Here is a 25,868-nt window from a genome sequence, read left to right as displayed (position 1 = left end):
ACCTAGTCTATTACTATCTTTCTCACTACACTCCCAAATTTTATCTGCAACTTTCGAAATTGTGCCCTGTACTCTTAAATATTGACTAAACCCCAAAATCCTGTTAATTCCCTCAGATCCTGATAAATGACCCAAGGACCTATCTGTGGATAGGTATAAGGAGGCCGAAATTTAGGCACGCTCAAAACCTAGCGCATATACCATTCTTGAAGTGTTTTCACTGCTGCGTCGGATGAGGTTGCCTCTTCCGTGAAATTAAGCTTGTTATTTTTGAAGCAGACCGGAAGTCGATGGGGTGGTAAGCAGCAGATCGCCAACGAGAGGGGCGTAAGTGGAGGTGGGACGGAGTCACCGCCACTGTCAATCATCAGCGGAACCATGGTGATGTTACCACGTCTCTCCCCTTCACTTAAAGGGGAGAGCCGCTGTGAGCTCTGGTTATTTTAGTTCGGTTCCCTGGGCCACCAGGGGGATTTTTGGCCGGGCCAGTGGCCTGGCACCCAAAAGGGGGAGAGGGTGCCAGAATGCCTGTTGGCAGCCCGGGATGAACCCAGGGGGCATATTTGGCCGGCCAATCTGGCCGGCAAAAAAAACCAACACGGTGGCCGTGGCAGTGGGCCCTCTCCTTTAATGGCCGTTGCACAGCCAAGTCCCGCATACAGACAAGGCACCGCGCAGCGGGATCATGGATTTTTGAAGCTGAATGTAATAGATTGGCAAAAGCAAAACATTTATTGGGGAAACTTCTGTTGCTGCTCTGGCTCTCATTCCCAAACTTGGCCAGTTGAGCAAGAAGTGCTATTGTACTACATGAATAGATAAGTGTCAGATTTATTAACTTGGTAAAAGGGAATATTGTAGCTTCTATATATTATAACATTTTAACTCTCATTCGTCTGAGATCTTCAGATACTTGTCATTACAATATAACTGAGTTAATCCTTATTGGCACAAATCCTCAAACACTTGGCTAAATCAATTAAGTCCTCGTGATTGTTGCAACTCTACAGCCCATGAAAACCTGAACTACAGAATTGTTCATATGAGAGAAGGTTGGAGAAATATTTCTAGCATAGGTATTACCTTGTATATTGTTATGGGTTACTAATGAAAAGATGTCTGTCCATAGTCGTGGAGGAGTTACCCTTGGTTATTTTGGAGAAAGGGAATAGAACCAGAGAACTGTCTGAATTTATTATTTGCCCTGCAACATCATCATCATAGGCAGTCTCTCGGAATCGGAAGACTTGCTTCCACTTTAAAAATGAATCCTTGCGTGGCTGGACAGTCCAATACGAGAACCGCAGTCTCTGTCACAGGAGGGAAAGGGTGGGTGAGACTGGTTTGCTGCACGCTCTTTCCGCTGCCTACGCTTGATTTCTGCATGCTCTCGGCGATGAGACTCAAATTGCTCAGCGCCCTCCCGGATGCACTTCCTCCACTTACCAAGTCACTGGAGAAATACCACCAACGATGTCTCCAAGATCCTGCAAATCCCGAGAGAACAGACGCACCAACATTAGCATCCTTGACCAGGCCAACATCCCCAGCATTGGAGCACTGACCACACTTGATCAGCTCTACTGGGCAGGCCACGTTGTTCACATGCCAGACATGAGACTCCCCAAGCAAGGGCGGTCTTTGGCCAGGGACTCCCAGGTGTCAGTGGGGATGTTGCACTTTATCAGGGAATTTGAGGGTGTCCTTGTAACGTTTCCTCTGCCCACCTTTGGCTCGATTGCCGTGAAGGAGTTCCGAGTAGAGCGCTTGCTTTGGGAGTGACTTGGTGTCTACTGTACATATAGAGGGGTCATTTCATTAACATAAACATACATTCAGATAATTGTCAGATGCTATCTGGATCATAAGTATTCTCTTGGCGGAAGATAAATTATAAATTGGGAAAGAGTGACCATAACATGGTAGAATTCCTTATTAGGATGGAGTGACACAGTTAATTCAGAAACTAGAGTCCTGAACTTAAGGAAAGGTAACTTTGATGGTTTGAGGCGTGAATTGGCTAGAATAGACTGGCAAATGATACTTAAAGGGTTGACAGTGGATAGGCAATGATCACATGGATGAACTTCAGCAATTGTACATACCTGTCTGGAGTAAAAATAAAATGGGGAAGGTGGTTCAACTGTGGCTAACAAGGGAAATTAAGGATAGTGTTAAATCCAAGGAGGAGGCATATAAATTGGCCAGAAAAAGCAGCAAACCTGAAGACTGGAAGAAAGTTAGAATTCAGCATAGGAGGACAAAGGGTTTAATTAAGCGGGGGGAAATAGAGTACGAGAAGCAGCTTGCCGGGAACATAAAAACTGACTGCAAAAGCTTCTATAGATATGTGAAGAGAAAAAGATTAATGAAGACGAGAGTAGGTCCCTTGCAGTCGGATTCAGGCGAATTTATAATGGGGAACAAAGAAAAGGCAGACCAATTGAACAAATTTGGTTCTGTCTTCACGAAGGAAGTCACAAATAACCTTCTGAAAGTACTAGGGGACCAAGGGTCTAGCGAGAAGGGGGAACTGAAGGATATCCTTATTAGGCAAAAAATTGATGGGATTGAAGGCCGATAAATCCCCGGGGCCTGATAGTCTGCATCCCAGAGTACTTAAGGAAGTGGCCCTAGAAATAGTGGATGCATTGGTGATCAATTTTCCAACAGTCTATCGACTCCAGATCAGTTCCTATGGATTGGAGGGTAGCTAATGTAACGCCACTTTAAAAAGGGAGGGAGAGAGAAAGTGGATAATTATAGACTGGTTAGCCTGACATCAGTGGTGGGGAAAATGTGGAATCAATTATTAAGGATGAAATAGCGCATGTGAAAAGCAGTGACAGGATCGGTCCAAGTCAGCATGGATTTATAAAGGGGAAATCATACTTGACAAATCTTCTGGAATTTTTTTGAGGATGTAACTAGTAAAGAGGACAAGGGAGAGCCAGTGGATGTGGTGTATTTGGACTTTCAAAAGGCTTTTGATAAGGTCCCACACAAGAGATTGGTGGGCAAAATCAAAGCACATGGTATTGGGGGTAATATACTGATGTGGATAGAGAACTGGTTGGCAGACAGGAAGCAGAGAGTTGGGATAAACTGGTCCATTTCAAAATGGCAGGCAGTGACTAGTGGAATGCTGCAGGGCTCAGTGCTGGGATCCCAGCTCTTTACAATATACATCAATGATTTGGAAGAAGGAATTGAGTGTAATATCTCCAAGTTTGCAGATGACTAAACTGGGTGGCGGTGTGAGCTGTGAGGGGGATGCTAAGAGGCTGCAGGATGACTTAGACAGGTTAGGTGAGTGGGCAAATGCATGGCAGATGCAGTATAATGTGGATAAATGTGAGGTTATCCACTTTGGGGGCAAAAACACAAAGGCAGAATATTATCTGAATGGTGGCAGATTAGGAAAAGGGGAGGTGCAACGAGACCTGGGTGTCATGGTTCATTAGTCATTGAAAGTTGGCATACAGGTGCAGCAGGCAGTAAAGAAGGCAAATGGTATGTTGGCCTTCATAGCTAGGGGATTTGAGTATAGGAGCAGGGAGATCTAACTGCAGTTGTACAGGGCCTTGGTGAGGCCTCACCTGGAATATTGTGTTCAATTTTGGTCTCTAATCTGAGGATGGATGTTCTTGCTATTGAGGGAGTGCAGCGAAGGTTCACCAGACCGGTTCCCGGGATGGCCAGACTGACAAATATGAGGAGAGACTGGATCAACTGGGCCTTTATACATTGGAGTTTAGAAGGATGAGAGGGGATCTCCTAGAAACATAAGATTCTGACGGGACGGGACAGGTTAGATGCAGTAGATTGTTCCTGATGTTGGCGAGGTCCAGATCCAGGGGACACCGTCTTAGATAAGGGGTTGGCCATTTAGGACTGAGATGAGGAGAAACTTCATCACTCAGAGTTGTTAACCTGTGGAATTCCCTGCCACGGAGAGTTGTTGATGCCAGTTCATTGGATATATTCAAGGGGGAGTTAGATATGGCCCTTACGGCTAAAGGGATCAAGGGGTATGGAGAGAAAGCAGGAAAGGGGTACTGAGGGAATGATCAGCCATGATCTTATCGAATGGTGGTGCAGGCTCGAAGGGCCGAATGGCCTACTCCTGCACCTATTTCCTATGTTTCTATAAAGTATTTCAACTTTTTTTTTCCCCAGAGCTGAACTAGAAAAATTTGGATACAAGATGGAAACCTCATAGTTGGAATGATGCTGCAGGATGCGAATGCCTGGAAGATGAATGCTGAATCCTACGTGAATGTTTAAAATGGCTGCGGCACACCATGTTGGAAACGCAAGACAGTGCAAAATGAAATGTAGCTTAACCTTCTGTTGGCAAAGCAGGATGCAAATTTTTTTTTTTATTTTCATGTAATCTGTTTTGAAGTGTAATGTGGTCTGTATTTGTTTCCCTTGCTCTTATTCTGTAACATTCACTTCAGAACATTATGCTGAGTCTAGCTGTGGACAAAAGCCCTACACGCCAAGAACCTGTTGTATAGATTTCACCTAAGCTTAGAATTTTTGAGTAGATGCAAAAGGTCAAGAATTCACAACCAAAGCTTTGGTTTTAAGGTTGCCTTGATAGGATATGTGCTTCATTATATCACTGAATTCTAAATTGGACTAGACCAGGAATGGCCAATTTGGGCTGGAGGGCCACTTAAATTTGGTGAGCAGTTGAGGGCCGCCTATCAATGTTTAGCCAATGGCTGTCCTGCCACTGGAAGAGATACTGCGCATGCACGGCTGCATTGTGGCTGGCTGCACGGCAAATTGACAGGGTAGTCATTTCATTAACATAAACATGTAGTCAGATGCTGTCTTATATACACAACGTGTATTTGATACTGCTTAGAAATGAATCAAAGATAAAAGTTGAAAATGTATCTTCTGGTCTCTCTAAATCAGTGCTGTGAAATAGAACTGTACGCTCTTTAGAGTCTGTGTCAGCATCAGTTCCCCACCTCTGTCATCCTTATGCCCCTCTGCAAAGATTACCCCCAGTTGGTGCTAAATGAGAACTCCCCTGCTGTCGTACTCTGAATGCCGGGAGAGGAAGGAGGCAGCACCGGTCACTTCGCAAAAAGATTTGTCGAGATGAGCAACCTTGACGCCACTCTTTAATTTGATAGGGCATATTTGAGTACGCAGTGCATTCTGGATATAGATACTGTCGTTGGGGTCCAGATTCACGGAACGGATCCTTTTAAGTTTGGGCCAGGAAGAATCGCTTTTGCGAATTATTAATTTGAAATATTGCTGTTTTTCCCTTGGCTGCAGTTCGGGTTTGTCTCTGACCCATGAGAAGTGAAAGTAAATAGACAAATGTGCAGCTCGTACTCCGGCTCGCGTTTTATTTCTGCCCCATCCAGCGGGCTGTATATGGCCCACGGGCTGTATTTTTTCCCCACCACTGGACGAGACCATCAAAATGGCATTGCGAAAGCAATTCTAAAGTTCACATGATGCAGTTTTTAGTTTATTAAATCGTGGTATTAAGTTGAACTATTTAATGTGCCTTTTTTAAAAACCTGCTGCAGCCCACTCTTTGGTCACTTAATCTGAGCACTAACTTAACACTTGCTCTGTTATGTAACACTTGCTCTGTTACATAAATTATCAGACTTTATCAGCAGTGCACTACATTTATTTTTTTGTGCTCGTGGGGTATTAATATTAGAAAATTAAATGCTTTTCATTTCAAACGCCTAATGTCAACATCAAGCACATACTAAGATCAAGTATAGCATAACCAGCAGTAGAATTAGGCTCCCTTTACTCTTCCAATGCCACTTCCCACTGCACCAATGTAACTTTCATTTTGGGCATTTGTTATCTATTTAGCCTGGGTAAGATTACTAATTAATGCCAAATTAGGAACAGTTTTGTACAGTGGCCCACACCCACCAATTTCAGACTATCTCAACTAATTTAGCATAGGACTTTGTCAACAGGAAGACTTGCATCCTGACACTTAACTAGATTTGAATCCAGATCCAGAAGATGAAAGGCATCCAGATCCCTTAAGATTGGGTCATCTGAAATACAAGGGAAATGACCCTTCTCTGCATCCTGGGCTTGGACACACGGCTGGTCCCTAGAGTAAGAGGATTGAGTTATGATTAGAAAAACTTGGACTATTCAGCCTTCAGACACACAAACCCACCTTTTGTGACCAAGCTGAATGCCCTCCATCTGTACTTCGTGGCACTCAATTTTGTTCCCCTGTATCTCAACCCAAAATATGCCCATTTGTAGTCAGTACTTTGTCATCAGTAAATATATTTTTCAACATGTGCTTATATACACATCTTATTTGGAATTGTGTCAGTGTTCATGTCCTAAGAGGAAGATGGACATAATTAATTGGACATTATAAAATAAGAACTTGTATTTCAGTGTTGGAGTGCATGTCTCTTGCAATTACGAAAACTAATGGTTGCAAACCTCAATTTTACTATTGGTTACTGGGAATATCCTTTTCAACTTGAGTACACCAGACACCAAGACTGCTTTCATATTTAATAACCACTTCTAATACTTCTATTAATTTTTCTCAGGCTAAAAATAAACCAAATTGTTAATTAGTATCTTTCAAATTTTGTGAAGTCGATGATTTTGCATCTGTCTGTTTAGTTTGACTTTTAGCCTGCAATTGCAACAGTAAGTCCAGATGAATAATACTTCTATAAAAAAATTAAAATACTGTAGGTGAAATAAAACACAATGCTGGAAACACTCAGCCAGTCAGGCAGCATCTGGGGAGAAACAGGTTAACATTTACATCCATGACCTTTTTTTATCAGAAACGTTAACCTTGTTGAGTCTTTCAATGAACAATGCTTCTGTTTTCCTATATGTCAAATTATAAACTTGCCATTTACAATATAGAAAAACAGGGATGCGATCCAAAATCTAAATCGGCCTCTGAACTTGATTGCCCATCTTGTCCAAGGTTGATTGACTTAAAGGACTAGAATTCCCATCATGGTCTGTTTATATAGAACTGCAGTATTGTCATAATGGTAAAGTGCAAATGCGAGGTTAACAGCAAAATGCGAGCCATGTGTGAAAACAAATAACTCCCGAAGTGCAGTTCCCAAGTGGACACCTCAATTATATTCACAATATTGAGCATTATGAATATCTGTGGACATCCATTCAAGTAGATATTACTGGGTTACAACTGATATTTCGTGACATGTTAAAATGTAATGGTTTGTGAAATTTGAGGTGTGGTTGTTGCTGGATTTAGATACATTGTAGCGGCTTAACCATTATACAAATTTGTTTTGAAAATTGCCTTTCCCTGCTTACATTCGTGATGAATTGGTCTTTTGTGTATCTGCCCAAATTAAGTATGAAAAGAATGGCAGTGAATGCTGAAAATTTGAAAAGCTGAAATTATACAATTAGCATCTGAAAGAGGAAAAACTAGTGCATTTCCAAAGTCTGTTTTTGGCTACTTTCATTAATTCTGTGAATCCAGGTAAAATTAGATGGATCCTATTGTATCTGTTCAGTCATTTAGAAAAAATTATATGGGACAGTTTTTTTTTTAAAACATTATTTGGGTGGCTGTACCATTACAGTTCCTCCATTTATACATTTCACAAGAAAATGACACCAAATTTATTGTGTTGTGCCAATACATTTTTGGTGAAGTTTACTAGCTTAACTTGTCTTCTTTGGTTGAAGGAAAAGCCTTTGGATTTATTTCAGTACAACATCTAGTTATTGGGAACTAAAATATTTTAATTAAGTATTTAAGTGTTCTTGCTCAGATCAGTGTTGTCCCATAAATGGGGTATTTTTTGCATACAAATTAATACTAGCAGTCATGATAAATGTAGACTCTTGATTCTTTTGGTGATAAAACCAATGAGAAAAATCCTTAGAGATAGTAATTAACTTTTTTTAAAGGAATAAAAGTTTAATATTTACAGTATTGGGATTTCTGATGTGCCCTAGTTATTTAACTGGTGGTATGGGATTGCTTTAGTTAGTTACATTGTTACAATAAGCTGCAGAGTGGCAAAGATGGGAGAAAGTGAGGTTCCAAGTTGCATTGGTTATTCAAATTAGTAAAGGGCATTGAGTTTTTTTTTATTCGTTCCTGGGATGTGGGCACCTGCACATCAGTCTAATTTCCCTTCAGCATTGCATTGAGCTTCTAATGTGGTTCATGTCTTCAATTCTTACTGGCAACGAGAGATGAGTAGTGTAGGTGTTTTCACTCAAGTGAAACAAAATTATGCTTCCACTTCCCAAGGGCAAACTTTTAAAAATGAAAACAATTAAAACCAATAAATGGTCATGAAAAGTGCATAAAATGTCTATTGCCATATCACAATGAAAAAGATGATTTGCCTTTTAACATCATGAACGGAACTTATCTTGCATGAAGCAGGATAAACAAAAAAATAACAAAATCCAAAGAAAGAGTGGCAACTGATTGGTTTCTCTGGATCAAGTCCTTGTTACCAAGCAATACTGGCTTCTCGTTGGCACTAGCAACACCACCATTGTATCCAGGGGTATCATGTTAACTAAAGAAACTGGGTGCTGAAGGGACCAGATTAGTACCAATTTATTCTAACTCAAAACTGGCATTGCTCCAAACCAAAACCACCCTGCATTAATCTCGAACTGCTACTATTACATTAGTGATAATGGGTCCCAGGGACTGACTGCTAGCACACGGATTTATCTGCATCCAACTGTAGCATGGCCTACTGTTAGGTATTTTAAAAGCGCCTCGAGTGCAATCATTGCACTGATGCCAGTATCCACTGGCTTTACTGACCTAATTTGTGTGTTGATGAACAATGAGAAACTGGAAAAAGGAATTGAGGATGAAGTTGAGACCTACGGTCCTAGTAGACTTAATGCTTAAGACGTCTACCATTGTAGAGTAGCAATGGACAAAGTAAATAAAATGTTAAACTGTATAGCCAAAAGACAGTGAGGCAAAGGGAATACTCATTGTGTTCTGACCGCATCTTAAGAACATAAATAATAGCAGGAGTAGGCCATACAGCCCCTCAAGCCATTCAATAAGATCATGGCTGAATCCCTCTCAGCTCCACTTTCTTGCCCTATCCCTTGATTCCCTTAATCCCCAAATTATTGATCTCAAGTTTTGAATATACTCATCAACTGAGCCTCCACAGACCTCCGTGGTTGAAAATTCCAAAGATTCATAACCTGCTGAGTGAAGAAATTTCTCCTTACTCTTAGTCCACCCCCTTGCAATAAAAGCTAACCTACCATTTGCCTTCCTAATTGCTTGCTGTACTTGCATGTTAACTTTATGTGATGCGTGCCCAAGGACACCCACATCCCTTTGAAAAACATTTACTAGTCTCACCTTTTAAAAAATAAATACTCTGCTTTTCCATTCTTCCTACCAAAGTGGATAATTTTACACTTCCCCACATTATACAACATTTGCCCCACCTTGCCCAATCACTTTACGATTCTATATTCCATTGCAGTCTCTTTGTGTCCTCCTCACAGCTTACTTTCCCATCGAGCTTTGTATCGTCAGCAAACTTGGCTATATTACAGTTGGTACCCTCATCTATAGATTGTAAATAGCTGAGGCCCAAGCACTGATCCACACACCCTCCCATTATGAAAATGACCCATTTATTCCTACTTTCTGCTTTCTGTCCATTAACCAATCTTCAATGCATGCTAATAATCCCAATCCCACAAGCCCTTATCTTGTGTAACAACCTCTTGTGTGGTACCTTATCAAATGCCTTCTGAAAATCCAAATACACTACATAAACTGGTTCTTGCTTATCCACCCTGTTAGTTACACCTTCAAAAAAACTCTAATAGGGAAGTCATGTTTGACAAATCTATCATGATGACTCTGCCTAATCATACTGTGAATTTCAAGTGCCCTGTTACTACATCCTTAACAGATTCTAGCATTTTCCCTACTACTGATCTCAGGCTAACTTTAAAAAAGAAAATTCATTCCTGGGATGTGGCCATGCTGGCAAGGCCAGCATTTATTGCACTTGAGAAGGTGGTGGTGATCCGCCGCCTTGAACCGCTGCATCCTTGTGCTGAAGGTACTCCCACAGTGCTGTTAGGGAGGGAGTTCAGGATTTTGACCCAGCGACGATGAAGGAATGGTGATAAACTTCCAAGTCAGGATGGTGTGTGAGCTGGAGGGGAACTTAGAGATAGATGGTGGTTTTCCTATGCGCCTGCTGCCCTTGTACTTCTAGTTGATATAAGTCGCGGGTTTGGGAGATGCTGCCGAAGAAGTCTTGGTGAGTTGCTGCAGTGCATCTTGTAGATGGTACACACTGCAGCCACAGTACGTCGGTGATGGAGAGAGTGAATGTTTATGGTGGTGGATGGGCTGCCAATCAAGCGGCCTGCTTTGTCCTGGATGGTGTCGAGCTTCTTGAATGTTGGTGGAGCTGCATTCATCCAGGCAAGTGGCGAGCATTCCATCACACTCCTGACTTGTGCCTTGTAGATGGTGGAAAGGCTTTGGGGAGTCAGGAGGTGAGACACCTGCCACAGAATACCCAGCCTCTGACTCGCTCTTGTTGTCAGTGTTTGTGCCTAGTCCAGTTAAGTTTCTGGTCAATGGTGACCCCTAGGATGTTGATGGTGGGGGATTCAGCAATGGTAATGTCATTGAATATCAAGGGGCGGTGGTTAGACTCTCGCTTCTTGGGGATGGTCATTGCCTGGCACTTGTGTGGCACGAATGTTACTTGCCACTTATCAGTCCAAGCCTGAATGTCATTCAGGGAATGGACTGCTCCATTATCTGATGAGTTGTGAATGGCACTGAACACTGCAGTTATCAGCGAACATCCCCACTTCTGACCTTATGATGGAGGGAAGGTGATTAATGAAACAGCTGAAAATGGTTGGGCCAAGGACACTGCCCTGAGGAACTTCTGCAGTGATGTTTTGGGGCTGTGATGATTGAACTCCAACCACCACAACCATCTTCCTTTGTGCTAGGTATGACTCCAGCCAGTAGAGAGTTTTCCCCCTGATTCCCATTGACTTGAGTTTTACTAGAGCTCCTTAGTGCCACATGCTGCCTTGATATCCAGGGCAGTCACTCTCACCTCGCCTCTTGTCCATGTTTGGACCAAGGCTGTAATGATGTCTGGGGCTGAGTGGTCCTGGCGGAACTCAAACTGGGCATCGGTGAGCAGGTTATCGATGAGTAAGTGCCGCTTAATAGCACTGTTGACGACATCTTCCATCACTTTGCTGATGATTGAGAGTAGACTGATGGGGCGGCAATTGACCGGATTGGATTTGTCCTGCTTTTTGTGGATGGGACATACTTGGGCAGTTTTCCACATTGTCGGATAGATGCCAGTGTTGTAGCTGTACTGGAACAGCTTGGCTAAAGGCGCAGCTAGTTCTGGAGCACAAGTCTTCAGCACAACAGCCGGGATGTTGTCGGGGCCCATAGCCTTTGCTATATCCAGTGCACTCAGCCTTTTCTTGATATCACGTTGAGTGAACCAAATTGGCTGAAGACTGGCTTCTGTGATGGTGGGAACCTCAGGAGGAGGCCGATATGGATCATCCACTCGGCACTTCTGGTTGAAGATGGTTGTAAACGTTTCAGACTTGTCTTTTGCACTCGTGCTGGGCTTCGCCATCATTGAGAATGGGGATATTCATGGAGCCTCCTTCTCCCGTTAGTTGTTTAATGGTCCACCACCATTTATGACTGGATGTGGCAGGACTACAGAGCTTTAATCTGATCATTGGTTGTGATTGCTTAGCCTTGTCTATAGCATATTGCTTCCACTTTTTAGCATGCATGTAGTCCTGTGTTGCAGCTTCCCCAGTTGGCACCTCATTTTTTGGTATGCCTGGTGCTGCTCTTCATTGAACCAGGGTTGATCCCCTGGCTTGATGGTAATGGTAGAGTGAGGGATATGCCGGGCCATGAGGTTACAGATTATGGTGGAGTACAATTCTGCTGCTGATGGCCCACAGTACCTCATGGATGCCCAGTTTTGAGCTGCTAGATCTGTTCTGAATCTATCCCATTTAGCACAGTGGTAGTGCTACACTACATGATGGTGTTCTCAGTGTGAAGACGGGACTTCGTCTCCACAATGACTGTGCGGTGGTTGCTGCTACCAATGCTGTCATGGACAGATGTATCTGCAACAGGTAGATTGGTGAGGACAAGATCAAGTAGGTTTTTCCCTCATGAGGCCCAGTCTGGCAGATATATCCTTCAGGGCTCAGTCAGTAGTGGTGCTACCAAGCCACTTTTGATGATTGACATTGAAGTCCCCCATCCAGAGTACATTCTGTGCCCTTGCTACTCTCAGTGCTTCTTCCAAGTGGTGTTCAGCATGGAGGAGTGCTGATTCATCAGCTATGGGGAGGGCAGTAGGTGGTAATCAGCAGGTTTCCTTGACTTGAAGCTGTGAGACTTCATGGTGTCCAGAGTTAATGTTGAGGACTCCTAAGGACACTCCCTCCCGACTGTATACCACTGCACCGCCACCCCTGGTGGATCTGTCCTGCCGGTGGGACAGGACATACCCAGGGATGGTGATGGAGGAGTCTGTGACGTTGGCTAAAAGGTATGATTCTGTGAGTATGACTATGTCAGGCTGTTGCTTGACTAGTTTGTGGGACAGCGCTCTCAATTTTGGTACAAGTCCCCAGATATTGGTGAGAAGGACTTTGCAGGGTCAACTGGGCTGGGTGTGCCGTTGTCGTGTCCATGACAATCTGGTAGTTTCATGGTAACCATCACTGCTACTAGCTTTTTTTATTCCAGATTTATACAATTAACTGAATTTAAATTCCCCAGCTGCTGTGGTGAGATGTGAACTCATGTTTACAGATTATTAGTCCAGGCCTCTGGATTACTAGTTCTGTAACTTAACCACTGTGGGACCGTTCCCACTGGTCTATAATTCCCTGTTTTTCCCTCCTTTCTTGAACAGTGGGGTTACATTTCCTACCTTCAAATCCACGGGGTCTGTTCTAAAATCTAGGGAATTCTGGAAGATCAAAACCATGCATCTACTATCTCTGTAGCCACTTATTTTAAAATCCTAGCATGCAAGCCATCAGGTACAGAGAATTTGTCAGCTTTTAGTCCCATTAATTTCTCCAGTACTATTTATTTACGAATATTAATTATTTTAGTTTCTCACTCTCATTAGACCCTTGGTTCCCCACAATTTCAAGTATGTTCTGTGTATTCTACTGTGATGACAGATACAAAATATTTCTTTAATGCCTCTGCCATTTCCTTATTCCCCATTATAATTTTTCCTGTATCTGCTTTTAAGGTCCCATGCTTACTATCGCGAATCTCTTCTTTTTTACACACTTGTAAAAGCTCTTTCAATCTGTTTTTATATTTCTTGCTAGTTTACACTTCTTCTATTTTCTCCCTCTATCAATCTCTTGGTCATCCTTTGCTAATTTTAAAACCCTCCCAATCCTCTGGCGTAGTCCTCTTTTTGACAACATTATAAGCCTCTTCATTTAATTTAATACTATCCTTAACTTCTCTAGTTAGCCATGGTTGTATCACTTTTCCAGTGAAGTTTTTATTCCTCAAGGGAATGTATATTAATTGAAAATTATGAATTATTTATTAAAATGTTTGCCCTTGCGTATCTACAATCATATCTTTTAATATAATTTCCCAATCTACCTTAGCCAACTCGCCTCTCAGTAATTGGCTTTGTTTAATTTTAAGACCCTAGTTTTGGACTTAACCACTCTCAATATGAAATTCTACCACATTATGATCACTCTTCCCCAGAGTATCCTTTATTATAAGATTACTAATTAACTCTGTCTCTACACAATACTAGATCTAATATAGCCTGTTCCCTCATTGGTTCCTCAATATATTGTTCTAGCAAACAGTTTCAAATTCATTCCATGAACTCATCCTCCAAGCTACTTTTGCCAATTTGGTTTGCCCAGTATATATGAAGGTTAAAGTCCCCCACGATTATTGCATTACTTGTTACATGCTCCTAATTTCCTGATTTATACTCTGTCCAACATTATGATTACTGTTAGGGGGTCTATAAACTATTCCCACCAGTGTTTTCTGCCCTTTGTTATTTCTTAGCTCCACCCATACTGATTCGACATCCTGATTTTCTGGGCTAAGATCCTTTCTCACAACTGCCTTTATCTCATCCTTCATTGGCAGGGCTGCCCCACATTCTTTTCAATTTTGCCTATCTTTTCTAAAGGTCAAGTACCCTGGAATATTTAGTTCCCAACCTTGGTTGCCCTACAACCATGTTTCAGCAATAGCTACTACATTAAACCTATTTATCTGTATTCGTGCCATTAATTCATCTATCTTGTTTCAAATGCATCGCGCATTCAGATATAGCGCCTTTAATTTTAACATTTTACTATTTTTCCCTGATGTGGCCATAGTCGCTAATGCCTTATTACGATTATTAAACTCTGTCCTTTCTTGACACAATCTGCTTGATCCACGAAGCTGAGAATGACGTGAGTATCACGTGTAGCGAGTTGGTCGTACCGCAGGGAAAGGGTCCACAGCCAGATAGGGAATGGAAGACCAACAGGAAGAGCAGTGCAAGGAAGATAGTGCAGGGGTCCCCTGTGGTCATCCCCCTGCAAAACAGATACACTGCTTTGGGTACTGTTGAGGGGGATGACTCATCAGGGGAGGGCAGCAGCAGCCAAGTTCATGGCACCATGGCTGGCTCTGTTGCACAGGAGGGCAGGAAAAAGAGTGGGAGAGCGATAGTGATAGGGGATTCAATTGTAAGGGGAATAGATCGGTGTTTCTGCGGCCGCAACCGAGACTCCAGGATGGTATGTTGCCTCCCTGGTGCAAGGGTCAAGGATGTCTCGGAGCGGGTGCAGGACATTCTAAAAAGGGAGGGAGAACAGCCAGTTGTCGTGGTGCACATTGCTACCAACGACATAGGTAAAAAAGGGATGAGGTCCTACGAAACGAATTTAAGGAGCTAGGAGCTAAATTAAAAAGTAGGACCTCAAAAGTAGTAATCTCGGGATTGCTACCAGTGCCACGTGCTAGTCAGAGTAGGAATCGCAGGATAGCGCAGATGAATACGTGGCTTGAGCAGTGATGCAGCAGGGAGGGATTCAAATTCTTGGGGCATTGGAACCGGTTCTGGGGGAGGTGGGACCAGTACAAACCGGACGGTCTGCACCTGGGCAGGACCGGAACCAATGTCCTAGGGGGAGTGTTTGCTAGTGCTGTTGGGGAGGAGTTAAACTAATATGGCAGGGGGATGGGAACCAATGCAGGGAGACAGAGGGAAACAAAAAGGAGGCAAAAGCAAAAGACAGAAAGGAGATGAGGAAAAGTGGAGGGCAGAGAAACCCAAGGCAAAGAACAAAAAGGGCCATTGCACAGCAAAATTCTAAAAGGACAAAGGATGTTTAAAAATACAAGCCTGAAGGCTTTGTGTCTTAATGCAAGGAGTATCCGCAATAAGGTGGATGAATTAACTGTGCAAATAGATGTTAACAAATATGATGTGATTGGGATTACGGAGACGTGGCTCCAGGATGATCAGGGCTGGGAACTCAACATCCAGGGGTATTCAACATTCAGGAAAGATAGAATAAAAGGAAAAGGAGGTGGGGTAGCATTGCTGGTTAAGGAGGAAATTAAGGCAATAGTTCGGAAGGACATTAGCTTGGATGATGTGGAATCTATATGGGTAGAGCTGCAGAACATCAAAGGGCAAAAAACGTTAGTGGGAGTTGTGTACAGACCTCCAAACAGTAGTAGTGATGTTGGGGAGGGCATCAAACATGAAATTAGGGGTGCATGCAATAAAGGTGCAGCAGTTACAATGAGTGACTTTAATATGCACATAGATTGGGTTAACCAAACTGGAAGCAATACGGTGGAGGAGGATTTCCTGGAGTGCATAAGGGATGGTTTTTTAGACCAATATGTCGAGGAACCAACTAGGGGGGAGGCCATCTTAGACTGGGTGTTGTGTAATGAGAGAGGATTAATTAGCAATCTCGTTGTGCGAGGCCCCTTGGGGAAGAGTGACCATAATATGGTGGAATTCTGCATTAGGATGGAGAATGAAACAGTTAATTCAGAGACCATGGTCCAGAACTTAAAGAAGGGTAACTTTGAAGGTATGAGGTGTGAATTGGCTAGGATAGATTGGCGAATGATACTTAAGGGGTTGACTGTGGATGGGCAATGGCAGACATTTAGAGACCGCATGGATGAACTACAACAATTGTACATTCCCGTCTGGCGTAAAAATAAAAAAGGGAAGGTGGCTCAACCGTGGCTATCAAGGGAAATCAGGGATAGTATTAAAGCCAAGGAAGTGGCATACAAATTAGCCAGAAATAGCAGCGAACACGGGGACTGGGAGAAATTTAGAACTCAGCAGAGGAGGACAAAGGGTTTGATTAGGGCAGGGAAAATGGAGTACGAGAAGAAGCTTGCAGGGAACATTAAGACGGATTGCAAAAGTTTCTATAGATATGTAAAGAGAAAAAGGTTAGTAAAGACAAATGTAGGTCCCCTGCAGTCAGAATCAGGGGAAGTCATAACGGGGAACAAAGAAATGGCGGACCAATTGAACAAGTACTTTGTGTCCTCCTTAGTGAATACCGAACCAAACAACCTTCCGGATATAAAAGGGGTCAGAGGGTCTAGTAAGGAGGAGGAACTGAGGGAAATCCTTATTAGTCGGGAAATTGCGTTGGGGAAATTGATGGGATTGAAGGCCGATAAATCCCCAGGGCCTGATGGACTGTATCCCAGAGTACTTAAGGAGGTGGCCTTGGAAATAGTGGATGCATTGACAGTCATTTTCCAACATTCCATTGACTCTGGATCAGTTCCTATGGAGTGAAGGGTAGCCAATGTAACCCCACTTTTTAAAAAAGGAGGGAGAGATATAACAGGGAATTACAGACCGGTCAGCCTGACATCGGTAGTGGGTAAAATGATGGAATCAATTATTAAGGATGTCATAGCAGTGCATTTGGAAAGAGGTGACATGATAGGTCCAAGTCAGCATGGATTTGTGAAAGGGAAATCATGCTTGACAAATCTTCTGGAATTTTTTGAGGATGTTTCCAGTAGAGTGGACAAGGGAGAACCAGTTGATGTGGTATATTTGGACTTTCAGAAGGCTTTCGACAAGGTCCCACACAAGAGATTAATGTGCAAAGTTAAAGCACATGGGATTGGGGGTAGTGTGCTGACATGGATTGAGAACTGGTTGGCAGACAGGAAGCAAAGAGTAGGAGTAAATGGGGACTTTTCAGAATGGCAGGCAGTGACTAGTGGGGTACCGCAAGGTTCTGTGCTGGGGCCCCAGCTGTTTACACTGTACATTAATGATTTAGACGAGGGGATTAAATGTAGTATCTCCAAATTTGCGGATGGCACTAAGTTGGGTGGCAGTGTGAGCTGCGAGGAGGATGCTATGAGGCTGCAGAGCGACTTGGATAGGTTAGGTGAGTGGGCAAATGCATGGCAGATGAAGTATAATGTGGATAAATGTGAGGTTATCCACTTTGGTGGTAAAAACAGAGAGACAGACTATTATCTGAATGGTGACAGATTAGGAAAAGGGGAGGTGCAACGAGACCTGGGTGTCATGGTACATCAGTCATTGAAGGTTGGCATGTAGGTACAGCAGGCGGTTAAGAAAGCAAATGGCATGTTGGCCTTCATAGCGAGGGGATTTGAGTACAGGGGCAGGGAGGTGTTGCTACAGTTGTACAGGGCCTTGGTGAGGCCACATCTGGAGTATTGTGTACAGTTTTGGTCTCCTAACCTGAGGAAGGACATTCTTGCTATTGAGGGAGTGCAACAAAGGTTCACCAGACTGATTCCCGGGATGGCAGGACTGACCTATCAAGAAAGACTGGATCAACTGTGCTTGTATTCACTGGAGTTCAGAAGAATGAGAGGGGACCTTATAGAAACGTTTAAAATTCTGACGGGGTTAGACAGGTTAGATGCAGGAAGAATGTTCCCAATGTTGGGGAAGTCCAGAACCAGGGGACACAGCCTAAGGATAAGGGGTAAGCCATTTAGGACCGAGATGAGGAGGAATTTCTTCACCCAGAGAGTGGTGAACCTGTGGAATTCTCTACCACAGAAAGTTGTTGAGGCCAATTCACTGAATATATTCAAAAAGGCGTTAGATGAAGTCCTTACTACTAGGGGGATCAAGGGGTATGGCGAGAAAGCAGGAATGGGGTACTGAAGTTGCATGTTCAGCCATGAACTCATTGAATGGCGGTGCAGGCTAGAAGGGCCGAATGGCCTACTCCTGCACCTATTTTCTATGTTACCCAAATCGCTTCTCTCCTCTGCAGCCTTGACTTTTCTCTTCAGACTTATAAACTTATCCTTACCTGAACCCACCCTCCCCCATATTATATTAAAACCCTATTGAATTCGAAACATGTAAGATTGAGGGGGCTTGACAGGTCGATGCAGCGAGGATGTTTCCACTGATAGGGGAGACTAGAACTAGAGGGCATGATCTTAGAATAAGGGGCTGCCCATTTAAAACTGAGATGAGGAGAAATTTCTTCTCTGGGTTCTAAATCTGTTGAATTCGCTGCCTCAGAGAGCTGTGGTAGCTGGGACATTGAATAAATTTAAGACAGAAATAGACAGTTTCTTAAACGTTAAGGGAATAAGGGATTATGGAGAGCAGGCAGGGAAATGGACCTGAGTCCATGATCAGATCAGCCATGATCGTATTAAATGGCGGAGCAGGCTCGAGGGGCCGTATGGCCTACTCTTGCTATTTCTTATGTTTTTATGTTCGTATTCACCAGGACACTGGTCCCAGCCTGGTTTAAGTGTTAGCTGAAGTAAGGTGGGAGGAGGCTCATGTGGAGCATAAACACCGGTATAGACCTGTTGAGCCGAATGGCCTGTTTCTGTGTTATAACTCCAATGTCATTTAATGTAAAAACAGTGGCGTCCGTCCCAACAGAACAGCTCCCTCTTTCCCCAGTACTGGTGCCAGTGCCCCATGAAGTGAAACCCCTGCCTCCAACACCAATCTTTCAACCATGCAATTAAACCTCTAATCTCTTTGTCCCTATGCCAATTTGTTCGTGGCTCAGGTAGTAATCCAGAGATTATTGGCTACCTTGTTTTTGGCTGCAGATTTAGTGAATTATATGTTTTCTTGTTTTGTTTGGGAACCCAACTGAATCCTTAGGACTCATGCAGAACACCTACCTCAATTCACTTTCCTTGTTTTGTTCAGGACAAGATGATATTGTTTTGGTCACCATCCCATCAGTCATTATTAATTTCATTGTATGAACATTTGCAAAAAACAGTTGTTAAAAATACTGAACAGATTAATAGGTTCCAGCAGCTATTTGAATCGCCGTTGGCTATTTATATCATAACAGCAACAACTTGCATTTATATAGCACCTTTAATGTAAGATGCTCCAAGTGCTTCAATGGAGTCTTATCAAACAAAATTTGACACAGCCACATAAGGAGATATTAGGGAAGATGAGTTTAGTCATGGAAGTAGGTTTTAAGAAGCATCTTAAAGGAAGTGAAGAGGTTTAGGGAGGGAATTCCAGAGCCCAGGACCCAGGCAGCTGAAGGCACAGCCACCAATGGTGGAGTAATTAAAATCAGGAATGTGCAAGAGGCCAGAATTGGAGGAGTGCAAAGATCTGCGAGGGGTTTTAGGGCTGGAGGAGGTTACAGAGATAGTGAGAGGTGAAGCCATGGAGGGATTTGATAACATTTTAAATCAGGGTGTTGTTGAAATGGGAGCCAATGTAGGTCAGCGAGCACAAGGTGGGAGTTAGGAAACGGACGGCAGAATTTTGGATGAGTTCAAGTTTACGGAGGCTAGAAGACGGGAGACTGGGCAGGAGAGCATTAGAATAGTCAAGTCTAGAGGTAACAAAGGCATGGATGAAGGGTTCAGCAACAGATGAGTTTGGATTTCCAGAAGGCACTCGATAAGGTGCCACATAAAAGGTTACTGCACAAGATAAGAGCTCACAGTGTTGAGGGTAATATATTAGCATGAATAGAGGATTGGCTAACTAACAGAAAACAAAGAGTCGGAATAAGTGGGTCATTTTCAGGTTGGCAAACTATAACTAGTGGGGTGCCGCAGGGATTGATGCTGGGGCCTCAACTATTTACAATCTATATTAATGACTTGGATGAAGGGACCGAGTGTAATGTAGCCAAATTTGCTGCTGATACAAAAATAGATGGAAAAGCAAGTTGTGAGGGGGACGCAAATAATCTGCAGAGGGATATAAACAGACTAAGTGAGTGGGCAAACATTTGGCAGATGGAGTATAATGTGGGGGAATGTGAGGTTATCCACTTTGGTAGGAAAAATAAAGAAGCAAATTATTATTTAAATGGGGAGTGATTACAAAATGCTGCGGTGCAGAGGGATCTGGAGGTCCTTGTACATGAAACTCAAAAAGTTAGGAAAGCAAATGGAATGTTGCCATTTAATGCAAGGGATGTGGAATGTAAAAGTAAGGAAGTCCTGCTACAACTGTATAGGGTATTGGTGAGACCACACCTGGAGTACTGCATACAATATTGTCTCTCCTTATTTAAAGAGGGGTATACTTGCATTGGAAGCAGTTCAGAGAAGGTTCACAAGGTTGATTCCTGAGAGGAAGGGGTTGTCTTATGAAAAAAGGTTGAGCAGGTTGGGCCTATACTCATTGCAATTTAGTAGACTGAGAGGTGATCTTATTGAAACGTATAAGATTCTGAGGGGGCTTGACAGGGTAGATGCAGAGAAGATGTTTGCTCTCGGGGTATCTAGAACTAGGGGGCATAGTCTCAGAATAAGGGGTCGCCCATTTAAAATGGAAATGAGGAAGAATTTCTTCTCTGAGGGTTGTGAATCTTTGGAATTCTCTAGCCCAGAGAGTTGTGGAGGCTGGGTCGTTGAATATAGTTAAGGTGGAGATACACAGACAGATTTTTGAAAGATAAGGGAGTCAAGGGTTATGGGGAGAGGGCAGGGAAGTGGAGTTGAGGCCAAGATCAGATCAGCCAGAAATGAATGGTGGAGCAGGCTCAAGGGATCAGATGGCATAATCCTACTTTTTCTATTTTTTATGTTCTTATGAGCCGAGAGGGGAGGAGATTGGCGATGTTACGGAGGTGGAAGTAGGCTGTCTTGGTGATACTTGCCATAGAGAGAGTGCAGCGAAGGTTCACCAGACTGATTCCTGGGATGGCAGGACTGTCGTATGAGGAGGGATTGGGTCGACTAGGCCACTTCGAGCGGGTGCGTCGAGAAGGCGGCCTATAAAAGTGCGGGGAGTCGAGGCCCAGCTGGTGCAGCTGCAGGGAGGCAAAAAAGAAGTAGAAAGAAATCAAAAGGTGACATCACAGCCAAGGGGGTAAGTGATTGGTAAGTAGTTTTTCTTTTCGATATCAGTAAGTAACCTTTAGCATTGTTGTTGCCAAATTAAGTTAATCTAAGGGTTAAGTCATGGCAGGAGAGCTCGGACACGTGTTATGCTCCTCCTGTACTATGTGGGAAGTCAGGGACGCTTCCAGTGTCCCTGACGACTACGTGTGAGGGAAGTGTATCCACCTCCAGCTCCTGACGGACCGCATTGCGGCACTGGAGCTGCGGGTGGATTCACTCTGGAGCATCCACGATACTGAGAATGATGTGACTAGCATGTTCAGTGAGTTGGTCTTACCGCAGGTAAAGGGTACACAGCCAGATAGGGGATGGGTGACCAACAGGAAGAGCAGTGGAAGGAAGGTAGTGCAGGGGTCCCCTGCGGTCATTCCCCTGCAAAACAGATACACCGCTTTGGGTACTGTGGGGGGGGGGGATGGCTCACCAGAGGAGGGCCGCAGCAGCCAAGTTCGTGGCTCTGCTGCACAGGAGGGCAGGATAAAAAGTGGGAGAGCTATATAGTGATAGGGGATTCGATTGTAAGGGGAATAGATAGGCGTTTCTGCGGCCGAAACCGAGGCTCCAGGATGGTATGTTGCCTCCCTGGTGCAAGGGTCAAGGGTGTCTCGGAGCGGGTGCACGACATTCTGAAAAGGGAGGGTGAACAGCCAGTTGTCGTGGTGCATATAGGTACCAACGATATAGGTAAAAAATGGGATCAGATCCTACGAGACGAATTTAGGGAGCGAGGAGCTAAATTTAAAAAGTAGGACCTCAAAAGTAGTAATCTCAGAATTGCTACCAGTGCCACATGCTAGTCAGAGGAATCGCAGGATAGCTCAGATGAATATATGGTTTGAGGAGTGATGCAAGAGGGAGGGATTCAAATTCCTGGGACATTGGAACCGGTTCTGGGGGAGGTGGGACCAGTACAAACCAGAAGGTCTGCACCTGGGCAGGACTGGAACCAATGGTCCTAGGGGAAGTGTTTGCTAGTGCTGTTGGGCAGGAGTTAAACTAACATGGCAGGGGGATGGGAACCTATGCAGGGAGACCGAGGGAAATAAAATGGAGGCAGAAGCAAAAGATAGAAAGAATAGTAAAAGTGGAGGGCAGAGAAACCCAAGGCAAAAAACAAAAACAAAAAGGGCTACATTACAGCAAAATTCTAAAGGGGCAAAGCGTGTTAAAAAGACAAGCCTGAAGGCTCTGTGCCTCAATGCGAGGAGTATTCGCAATAAGGTGGACGATAGCAGTTAACGGATATGATGTAATTGGCATCACGGAGACATGGCTCCAGATTGACCAAGGCTGGGAACTCAACATTTAGGGAGGATAGACAGAGAGGAAAAGGAGGCGGGGTGGCGTTGCTGGTTAAAGAGGAAATTAAAGCAATAGTAAGGAGGGACATTAGCCTGGATGATGTGGAATCGGTATGGGTGGAGCTGCGGAATACCAAAGAGCAGAAAACGCTAGTGGAAGTTGTGTACATACCACCAAACAGTAGTGGTGAGGTTGGGGACAGCATCAAACAAGAAATAAGGGATGTGTGCAATAAAGGTACAGCAGTTATCATGGGCGACTTTAATCTACATATTGATTGGGCTAAGCAAACTGGTAGCAATGCAGTGGAGGAGGAATTCCTGGAGTGTATTCGGGATGGTTTTCCAGACCAATATGTCGAGGAACCAACTAGAGAGCTGGCCATCCTAGACTGGGTGATGTGTAATGAGAAGGAACTAATTAGCAATCTTGTGCGAGGCCCCTTGGGGAAGAGTGACCATAATATGGTAGAATTCTTTATTAAGGTGGAGAGTGACACAGTTAATTTGGAAACTTGAGTCCTGAACTTAAGGAAAGGTAACTTCGATGGTATGAGGCGTGAATTGCTAGAATAGACTGGCAAAGGATACTTAAAGGGTTGACGGTGGATAAGCAATGGCAAACATTTAAAGATCACATGGATGAACTTTAGCAATTGTACATCCCTGTCTGGAGTAAAAATAAAATGGGGAAGGTGGCTCAACTGTGGCTAACAAGGGAAATTAAGGATAATGTTAAAACCAAGGAAGAAGCATATAAATTGGCTAGAAAAAGCAGCAAACCTGAGCACTGGGAGAAATTTAGAATTCAATAGAGGAGGACTAAGGGTTTAATTCAGAGGGTGAAAATAGAGTACAAGAGGAAGCTTGCAGGGAACATAAAAACTGACTGCAAAAGCTTCTATAAATATGTGAAGAAAAAAAGATTAGTGAAGCCAAACGTAGGTCCCTTGCAGTCGGATTTAGGTGAATTTATAATGGAGAACAAAGAAATGGCAGACCAATTGAACAAATACTTCGGTTCTGCCTTCACGAAGGAAGACACAAATAACCTTCCGAATGTACTATGGGACAATGGGTCTAGTGAGAAGGAGGAACTGAAGGATATCCTTATAAAGCGGGAAATTGTGTTAGGGAAATTGATGGGATTCAAGGCCGATAAATCCCTGGGGCCTGATAGTCTGCATCCCAGAAGTGGCCCTAAAAATAGTGGATGCATTGGTGATCATTTTCCAACAGTCTATCGACTCTGGATCAGTTCCTATGGACTGGAGGGTAACTAATGTAACACCACTTTTTAAAAAAGGAGGGAGAGAGAAAACGGGTAAGTATAGACCGGTTAGCCTGACATCAGTAGTGGGTAAAATGTTGGAATCAATCATTAAGGATGAAATAGCAGCGCATTTGGAAAGCAGTGACAGGATCGGTCCAAGTCAGCAGGGATTTATGAAGGGGAAATCATGCTTGACAAATCTTCTGGAATTTTTTGAGGAGGTAACTAGCAGAGTGGACAAGGGAGAACCAGTGGATGTGTATTTGGACTTTCAAAAGGCTTTTGACAAGGTCCAGCACAAGAGATTGGTGTGCAAAATCAAAGCACATGGTATTGGGGGTAATGTACAGACGTGGATAGAGAACCGGTTGGCAGACAGGAAGTAGAGAGTCGGGATAAACAGGTCCTTTTCAGAATGGCAGGCAGTGACTAGTGGAGTGCCGCAGGGCTTAGTGCTGGGACCTCTGCTCTTTACAATATACATTAACGATTTAGATAATGGAATTGAGTGTAATATCTCCAAGTTTGCAGATGACACTAAACTGGATGGCGGTGTGAGCTGTGAGGAGGACGCTAAGAGGCTGCAGGGTGACTTTGACAGATTAGGTGAGTGGGTAAATGCATGGCAGATGCAGTATAATGTGGATAAATGTGAGGTTATCCATTTTAGGGGCAAAAATGCAGAATATTATCTGAATGGCTGCAGATTAGGAAAAGGGGAGGTGCATCGAGACCTGGGTGTCATGATTCATCAGTCATTGAAAGTTGGCATGCAGGTACAACAGGCCTTCATAGCTAGGGGATTTGAGTATAGGAGCAGGGAGGTCTTACTGCAGTTGTACAGGGCCTTGGTGAGGCCTCACCTGGAATATTGTGTTCAATTTTGGTCTCCTAATCTGAGGAAGGACATTCTTGCTATTGAGGGAGTGCAGCGAAGGTTCACCAGACTGATTCCAGGGATGGCTGGACTGACGAATGAGGAGAGACTGGATCAACTGTGCCTTTATTCACTGGAGTTTAGAAGGATGAGAGGGGATCTCATGGAAACGTATAAGATTCTGACGGGACTGGACAGGTTAGATGCGGGAAAAATGTTCCCGATGTTGGAGAAGTCCAGAACCAGGGGACATAGTCGTAGGATAAGGGGTAGGCCATTTCGGACTGAGATGAGGAGAAACTTCTTCACTCAGAGAGTTGTTAACCTGTGGAATTCCCTGCCGCAGAGAGTTGTTGATGCCAGTTCATTGGATATATTTAAGAGGGAGTTCAATATGGCCCTTATGGCTAAAGAGATCAAGGGGTATGGAGAGAAAGCAGGAAAGGGGTACTGAGGGAATGATCAGCCATGATCTTATTGAATGGCTGTGCAGGCTCGAAGGGCCAAATGGCCTACTCCTGCACCTATTTTCTACATTTCTATGTATTTGCTAGAGTTTAAAAGAATGAGGGGATCTCATTGAAATGTATAAAATTCTGACTGGGTTGGATAGACTTAATGCGGGGAGGACGTTTCCCCTGGCTGGGAAGTCTAGAACAAGGGGTCACAGTCTCAGGATACAGGGTAGGAAATTTAGGACCAAGATGAGATGACATTTGTTTCACTGAGGGTGGTGAACCTGTGGAATTCTCTACCACAGAAGGCTGTGGAGGCCAAGTCACTGAATATATAGAAGAGGGAGATAGATAGATTTCTAGAAACAAAAGACATCAAGGTATGGGGGGAAAGCGCGAATATGGTGTTCAGATAGAGGATCAGCCATGATCATATTGAATGGCGTGCAGACTTGAAGGGCTG

The 25,868-nt window shown here is 43.7% G+C and overlaps 1 protein-coding gene across 5 annotated transcripts in view; it reads left to right on the top strand.

Annotated features, from left to right (window-relative positions):
* Positions 1-6,623, top strand: part of sem1 (SEM1 26S proteasome subunit) — a 101,175-nt gene extending 94,552 nt beyond the window's left edge. For all 5 annotated transcript variants that reach the window (XR_011593356.1, XR_011593355.1, XR_011593357.1 and 2 more), the window contains one exon: positions 4,180-6,623. Coding sequence is in view for 1 of the 5 variants with exons in the window: in XM_070881057.1 (XP_070737158.1) it covers positions 4,180-4,222 (43 nt within the window). In the remaining 4 variants the exon portion in view is untranslated. The remainder of the gene's footprint in view (positions 1-4,179) is intronic.
* Positions 6,624-25,868: the final 19,245 nt, after the last annotated feature.

The sequence above is a fragment of the Pristiophorus japonicus genome, chromosome 5 (genome assembly GCF_044704955.1).
Source record: "Pristiophorus japonicus isolate sPriJap1 chromosome 5, sPriJap1.hap1, whole genome shotgun sequence".
In the NCBI taxonomy this organism is placed as follows: Eukaryota; Metazoa; Chordata; class Chondrichthyes; family Pristiophoridae; genus Pristiophorus; species Pristiophorus japonicus.
The sequence above is the reverse complement of the archived record's forward strand: the minus strand, read 5'-3'. Positions and strand labels throughout refer to the sequence as shown.